The 8,064-nt window shown below is 33.9% G+C and overlaps 1 protein-coding gene across 7 annotated transcripts in view; it reads right to left on the reverse strand.

The window, feature by feature from the left end:
• The window catches only part of LOC107653174 (PX domain-containing protein kinase-like protein), a 19,846-nt gene that overhangs the window by 9,012 nt on the left and 2,770 nt on the right, over positions 1 to 8,064 (reverse strand). For all 7 annotated transcript variants that reach the window (XM_016439827.1, XM_016439826.1, XM_016439825.1 and 4 more), the window contains exons 3-11: positions 7,605 to 7,652; positions 7,194 to 7,380; positions 7,031 to 7,108; positions 6,446 to 6,519; positions 5,458 to 5,532; positions 3,337 to 3,441; positions 3,137 to 3,238; positions 1,102 to 1,263; positions 867 to 984 (exon numbers count right to left, since the gene is read on the reverse strand). In XM_016439827.1, coding sequence (XP_016295313.1) covers positions 867 to 984; positions 1,102 to 1,263; positions 3,137 to 3,238; positions 3,337 to 3,441; positions 5,458 to 5,532; positions 6,446 to 6,519; positions 7,031 to 7,108; positions 7,194 to 7,380; positions 7,605 to 7,652 — 949 coding nt within the window. The remainder of the gene's footprint in view (positions 1 to 866; positions 985 to 1,101; positions 1,264 to 3,136; positions 3,239 to 3,336; positions 3,442 to 5,457; positions 5,533 to 6,445; positions 6,520 to 7,030; positions 7,109 to 7,193; positions 7,381 to 7,604; positions 7,653 to 8,064) is intronic.

Below are 8,064 nucleotides of genomic sequence, written 5' to 3' on the forward strand. Positions count from 1 at the left end.
ATTCAAACACCAACGTGATTCTATTCCTAAATCACAATGATTCGTCCGTTTCATTCTCAAACTTTGACGTGTGCGATCAATGTTGTGATCACTTGTTGGTTTGTCCGTGCAGAGTACGATCACACCAGTTTGATTTGAGCATTTAAATCTGCGTTCGCACTGCCGCTGACCTAAAGAGAGCAGCTGTCTGTCATGAATGAAACAGCTTCACAGTCTCTTCAGCCACACAGTATCATTATTTCTGTGTTACAAACATTCAAATCACAGAAGTACTGGGATAAAAGTTTATAGTTCAGATATAAACTGTGTGTACGATGTGTATGGTAGCGATTAAAATAGAGTAAATCACCTTTTGAAAGTAATTTGACACTTCAAATGAAGATTTATCGATTAGATTGTTACGCCAGTAGGTGGCGAAAAGGGGCTGTTACAATGTATTTGTCTTTGAATCATACAAGAGATTCGTTCAAGAACGCTGATTCATCCAGTAATGAAACAAGTACATCTTGAGTGAGTCATTTAATCATTAATTCATAAATTACACGCCTGTTGTAGCCTGTTGATTTTTGTTCATGGTATTCAGCTCCAATAAATGGTTTGCAAAAAAGAGACAGGATAAATGTTTGATATCATTATTTAATCACATTGGAATCGAAACTGGGAATCGAAAAGAATCGGAATCGATAAACAGAATCGGAATCGGAATTGATAAAATTCAAACGATACCCAACCCTACTTTTCACATTCAGACAGTTTTCTGATCAGTGCTAATAAACGCCTGTGAACTCCTACACATGCTCATGCATGAAATATTTTGGCTAATTTGAGTCAAACTCTAGACAAAGTGAACAGAAGATCATACTGACCTACGGATGAGAACGGAGGCGGAGGATACTGATCCACAGGCACAGCATCAGGCGGGCGGCCGTACGTCATTTCATAAAGCAAATGTCCAAACGAGTAGACGTCTATGCTTTCTGTTGTCTGATAAAAGTAAAAACATCAGATTTTGAAAATCACTAATTACTAATTAATTTAATTACTAGTATTTAAATTATTTACTACTAATAAGAAAATAATAATTAAAAAAAGGTATCTTACATTCATTTTCCTGAACTGTGTTACATAGGGTCGGTAATATGACGGCAGTCCCAGTAACGAATTCTCTATATCCAACAATTTACACGTGTTCTCCTCAATCAGGACATTAGACGCATGAAGATGCCCATACGGAAAACCCTTGTCATGGAGAAATTTTAATGCCTAAGAGTAAAACAAATGACATATTTACAAAATTACAGGAAATTACATATTTACTTTTCCAGAAAGAAATATGACAGCAAAAGAACGGCTTAAAGTTCGAAAAGTAAAAACTTTTGATTTTTACATAAAAAAAAATATATATATATCTTCTGCTTACCAAGGCTGCATTTATTTGATCAAAAATAGAGTAATACTGTGAAATATAATTATCATTTAAAATAACTGTTTTTTATTTTGTTCCTGTGATGCAAAGCTGAATTTTCAGCAGTCTTCAGTGTCACATGATCCTTCAGAAATAATTTTAATATGCTGATTTGCTGCTCAAGAATAATTTATATTTCTATTAATGTTGAAACAGTTGTGTTGCTTCATATTTTTGTGCAAACCACGATACATGTAATTTTTTTCAGCATTTTTGATGAATAGAAAGTTCAAAAGAACATCATTTATTTGAAACATAATTATTTTGTAACATTATAAATGTCTTTATCGCCACTTATTGTTCATAATTTAATGCATTATTGCTAGATAAAAGTACAATTTTCTTCAAAAACTAAAAACTAAAATAAAATATTTTTACTGACCCCAAACTTTTTGAGCATATGAGGATGGATGAATAAACAGATGCAAAACAGAACACAGATCGAATATAATTCTGTATGCAAATAAATGCAAGAAATGGCAATGTCAATTCACTATGCAAATATTACAATGGCATCACTGTTGGTTAGATAATGAACGCAAACAGCCGACAGCTGTGTAAGTCAATGGGAGATGTTCAAACTTGAACCTTTCTTTAAAAATTTCTGAAGTATAAAACCCAATGGATGGATGTTAAGCCGTTCAGGCTGAAAAAACAGCAGAAGCTGACTACCTACAGATTAACAGTGGGTCTGGAAAAAATCCCCCCTTTTAAAATAATCACATTTTGTTGCTTGAAATGAAGACAGACACAGTTTTTGTTTTGTCCGGCTGTATTTACTCAGTGCAACTTATAACATTCAAGTGAAAGATATAATAGCAATATGTCAGAAAAAAACAGAATCATTGAATTGGAAAAAGGATCCAATACAGCTCACCATCCAAATAACAGCATTGTCACAATCAAATTTTCTGAACTTGAGCAGTTCTGCAAAGAAGAGCGGGCAAATATTGCAAAGTCTAGATGTGCAAAGTTAGTAGAGATAGAGACAAATCCCAACAGACTAAAGGCTGTAATTAAAGCAAAAGGTGGTTCAACAATATCCTGACACAATTGAATGATCATTTTTCCAACTCAGTGATTCTGTTTTTTTATTTTATTTTTTTCTGACATGTTGGTGTTATATCTTTCACTTGGATGTTCAGAATCATTGAATTGGAAAAAGGATCCAATACAGCTCACCATCCAAATAACAGCATTGTCACAATCAAATTTTCTGAACTTGAGCAGTTCTGCAAAGAAGAGCGGGCAAATATTGCAAAGTCTAGATGTGCAAAGTTAGTAGAGATAGAGACAAATCCCAACAGACTAAAGGCTGTAATTAAAGCAAAAGGTGGTTCTGACACAATTGGATGATCATTTTTCCAACTCAGTGATTCTGTTTTTTTATTTTATTTTTTTCTGACATGTTGGTGTTATATCTTTCACTTGGATGTTATAAGTTGCACTGAGTAAATACAGCCGGATAAAACAAAAACTGTGTCCGTCTTCATTTCAGGCTGCAAAGCAAAAAAATCTGATTATTTTAAAGGGGTGATTCATTTCTAGACCCACTGTAGAGATTTAAAACAAACTTAAAAAGGGATGTTCTACAGCGCTACATTAAAAGCACAGTAAATCAAGATCGGTTCCTGTAAACTGGTTATTATAAACATGAACTGTTAACCAGACCTCCAGAATCTGTCTTCCGTAGGTTTGGATCTGCTGCTGCTCCAATCCCTGGATCTTTTTGGGATTGCAGTACTTCTTCAGAAAGGGCTCTTTGGGCTTCACCTGGGGGATCGACAAAATTCAAGAGAGAATGAGAAGAAATACAAGTATGTTACAATATGAAAATACCTTGTTGATCAGCCAAGTAAAAGAAAGCAAACCTTGCAGATGTGATCCCTAAGCGTCCCTTTCTCACTGAAAACCCGAATGACTAGAGCAGATGATTCACTGGTGGTAGCGAAACTGACGGGAGCGATGTTTGAATGCTGCAAAAACAGCTGCAGTCAGACACATACAAACACTTCAAACTTGATTTTTGAGTGTTTTTTTTTCCCCATGCAAAAGACACTTTTAGGACATATGGAGTTATGAGGGTATTGCTATGCGGTTGAATTCAGAATCCAGATCTCCAGCATGTTTTCCCATGAGCCTCATGGTCAGAAATGACTCTGTCATGCCTTCCTGATTAACGTGCATCTCGGTTGGATTGCTTTAACCTGCTCATCTGGAATGCAGACGTCAGACGAGCTCCTCCATCTGACTGATCTTTTGTTTTCAAGTAACCCTATTCCATGGTATTATATGGAATATGAACTAAATCTAAACCTATTAAAACCATTTTTTTATGTAATATTTTTGAAACAAAGCTGAAATAAAATAAAATGTAATTATTAGATGAAAAACTAAGCCTTAGCAACTAACTAAAGTTACTAACTGGAAATAAATGAAAAACAAACTAACAGTAACAATAACAATGCATTTCTTCATTGCTGCACACATTAGTTACTTAAATATACCTATTTAGTTGACACATTTTATGTTCATATTTTGTAATATTAAAATAACAAATTATGAAATATTTTCATATATTAATTATAATATTAAAATACTAAAATACCCTGCAAACTCTTGATGTTTAATGTCTTAAACCTAAATAGTAATATTTAAATAAACAAAAACTAATAAAAATGACAAAAGTTAACAAAATTACAAAAAATGTAAATTAGAACTAAAAAAAATACAAAAATAAAAGCCAGTTAAAAAGTATTACTATAGGGGATGGGGAAGAAGGTTTGATCATAAGTGTTCCTTGTTTACTTGTAAACGTCTACACCGTATATTTGTATTAAAATAAGAACTGAAAATATATATGCTATGTATAAATATATGCTAATTCAAAAACATTAATAAAAACTAAACTGTATATTTGTATTTAATTCAGAACTAGAAATATAAAAATAAAAGCAAATTCAAAAATATGAATGATAAATAACTGCACTGTATATTTGTACACTAAAATATTTTGTAAATAAAAAAAGTTATAAACAAAACAAAGATTACTGGAGTACGTTTTACAAAAAATACTATTTCAGTCAACATTTCAAAATGTTTAATTCAGTGTGTTACTTGCTTTGTCTTTAATTGTTAAATTTACTAGCAATTTCTGAATGAAAATTATTTCTACACCAAATTAGTTAATAATGGGGTGGATTATGTTGGGGTGTCTACACATGATTTCCACAGCGAGTTAATGGAGTCTTTTGTAGAGATGTGTTTCTCTCAGTGATCTGTTTAATCTCGCTGTACGGCTGCTGACGTTGAGGAAGCAGAAAAAACAAGAGCACATGACAGCGTTCACACACAAAAAATCTAAACATTCGGGTCTGTACACAAAGACAGGCTCTTTTAGTTCATTCCCCACAGTGTGCCGGCTCTGCTTAAAGGGTTAGTTCACCCAAAAATGAAAATTAACCCATAAATTACTCACCCTCAAGTCATCCTAGGTGTATATGACTTTCTTCTTTCAGACGAATCCAGCACTGCAACACCAGCTGAGTGCCATTAAACAGCTTGAAAGATCAAAGACCATTTTTAATATAACTCCGACTGGATTCATCTAAAAGAAGAAAGTCATATACACCTAGGATGACTTGAGGGCGAGTAATTTACGGGCTAATTTTCATTTTTGGGTGAACTAACCCTTTAACAGCTTCGTAGAGTAAAATTGAAATTATATATTCTTATTCGTTTTGCATTACTATAATAGCGGGGAAGCTGTGCTTAATTGTCATGAAAATAGTATCTATTGTCAACTGATTACTAAAAGGTCATTATACTACAACAATATTTTTTAATGAATATTAATTATTACTAGTATATGTATGCTGAATTGATTTGCAATCTAAATGGATTGCAACCTAAAAACTAGCCATAAAACCTCTAAAAACATTTTTGCAACCATATAGCAATGCCCTGGTAACCGTTATCTTTTTAAGACTTACAGACAAAGTTGGAAGCAACTTCACTGCAGACAGGAGATCTTTGTCAGACAGGAACTTATCTGGACCCAAATCCACCTCAAATTGGTAAAGAAATGTATTATGGTCAGTACAAGGGTACACGATGCTAATTATAGAAAAGAGTGAAAACAAAGACGCCACAAGAGATTAGTAGGTTAGTTAAGTTCTTTGTGCAGCCAAACAAAGTGCCGTTGAATGTGATCAACAGGATCTACTTCATCAGGGTTATGCAATAATGGGAATTAAATATGTTGAGGGTCAAAGTACTGGATTAAAGTGCCCCTATTATGGCTTTTTGAAAATTACCTTTCATGCAGTGTGTAACACAGCTCTAATTTAATGAAAACATCCTGCAAAGTTTTAAATATGAAAGTGCACCGTGTATAAAGTTATTGTTTCTCAAAAGAAAAAGTCGACTCTGAATCACTGAAACGAGTAGTTTTTAAAACGAATCCCAAGCCGTTTCATGTGGACGTCAACATGAAACATTAGCATATTGTCCGTCCACTTGTTGATCTTTTCGCCTTGGTTGAATGAAAATGCTAATCCATTCTTTGCCACTAGGTGCCGCTTTTGGAGCAGTAATATAGCTGTTTCCCCAGTAACACTGTACACAAAGCAGCACTGCGCTCACAAACGCTGCTTTATCAGACATTACAGGCATGATAAAATGAAAATGAGACCAATCGGACCCATCACCGCAGATTAGCGTCACGCAAAGAAGGGGTTTGGAAAAATGAATCACTGAGCGAATCATTTGGGAGTCATTGAGCAAGTAAGGTAAAAATAAATGCATATTATAAGACAATGAAAGTGTTTTTTGACCTTGCATGCATGTCAACCTGTTGTTGGGGACTCCCAAAACCAAAATATGAACCTTTCATTACCCATAATAGGGGCACTTTAACAGAGCAGGAATATCCAAAAAAAGGTGTTGGTCTGTGTTTGTATGGGTCAAAATCAAACTTACCCAACTTAATACTTGTTTGTCTTTGGGTTGATCTTTGTCTTTGACTAAGAAGTACCTCTTTCTCAATCGCCAGCCTATGACCAGTCAGATATTAGATGATTGGATAAATTTCATGTATGAATGTCATATTTCAAACCAATACTAGAAAATATAAACACTATAATAATTATAAAATATAATATAATTTTTGCATTGTGACGATAATTTAATCAAAATAAGCATATTTTCTGCTTTAAATTTTCATTAGCGTAACTCGTAAAAATCCAATTCTTATTACAATAATACATTTTTTTACATTTTACATTTTTAAATTTTAAAAACTATGCTTTACAAATGTGCATTTTAAATAATACAAAAAAATAATAATATAACATTTTGCATTACAGTAATGATGATGAGATTTTATTTTTTTTACGGTAATGACAGTTTGCAGGAAATTTGCTTATTTTTTCTTAAAATAACGTTTTCTTAAAATACATTTTTTAAATAATAAATAAAAAAACATAATTATAAAATATGTTATAAAAATATAATATAATATAAAATAATGAAACTGGATCGAAGTAACTGAACTGCTTTACTCACCAATGTCTTTTAACGGCTCAATAACCTCCCATTTTGGATCAGATCTGAAGAACATGGACACCTGCTGTAAGGCTATTTCTGAAAAAATAATGAAGGATTTTAACAATAATTTTGATGCAAAACATACATTTTCTGGTGTTAAAATAAGCCCCGGTTGCATTACCTGTGTAGTTTGCAGAGTAATTGTTAGTGTCGAGAAACTTTTTGACCAGCTCACAGCTGGAGAGGATGTGATGACGTGTGATGTAGTTCAGATAAGCCTGAAGACCCTTCTGACGCTCGGCTATAAACTCTCGGTCCATGTTTCCTAACAGCTTCTTAGGAGGAAACGGCAGGTTGAGGCCGGAGATCTGTGAATGCAGACAGACTGATTCAGTTACTCTTTCACTGATGGGAAGGCTAAAGTGAAAAGCTTTCTGAGGCATGTGGGTTTTTGAGGACTCAGTAAGAGTGAATCATTGCCATTGAGACGTCAGAGCAATGCTATTCAATTTATTTTGAAACAGCAGCTGTCAAACGCTTATACAGGAACGGATGTTTTTCCAACACAGGTTTGTTCTAACGGTTCACTTACCAGTAAACTATTATTCAGCATGTCAAAGTCGCTGTATCGTCGGATGACCTGCGAAAATCAGAGCTAAAATCAATCATTCTGACAATAACAAACATGAGAGAGAATGAAACAGACAGACAGACAGACAGACAGATAGATAGATAGATAGATGGACAGATAGACAGATAAATGGATAGACAGACAGACAATAGATTGACGACAGATAGAAGGACGGATAGATAGAAAGACAGATGAATAGACAGACAGAAAACAGGCAGATGACAGGTGGAGGGATATATAGATGGATAGACAGACGGACGACAGTAGATATATAGATAGACAGACAGATAGATAGACAGACAGATATATAAACAGACAGATAGATAGATGGCAGAAAGAGGGATAGACAGAGACAGACAGAGAGACAGACAGACAGACAGATAGATAGATAGATAGATAGATAGATAGATAGATAGATAGA

This window comes from Sinocyclocheilus anshuiensis, unplaced genomic scaffold (genome assembly GCF_001515605.1).
Source record: "Sinocyclocheilus anshuiensis isolate Anshui unplaced genomic scaffold, SAMN03320099.WGS_v1.1 scaffold211, whole genome shotgun sequence".
Taxonomy (NCBI): domain Eukaryota; kingdom Metazoa; phylum Chordata; class Actinopteri; order Cypriniformes; family Cyprinidae; genus Sinocyclocheilus; species Sinocyclocheilus anshuiensis.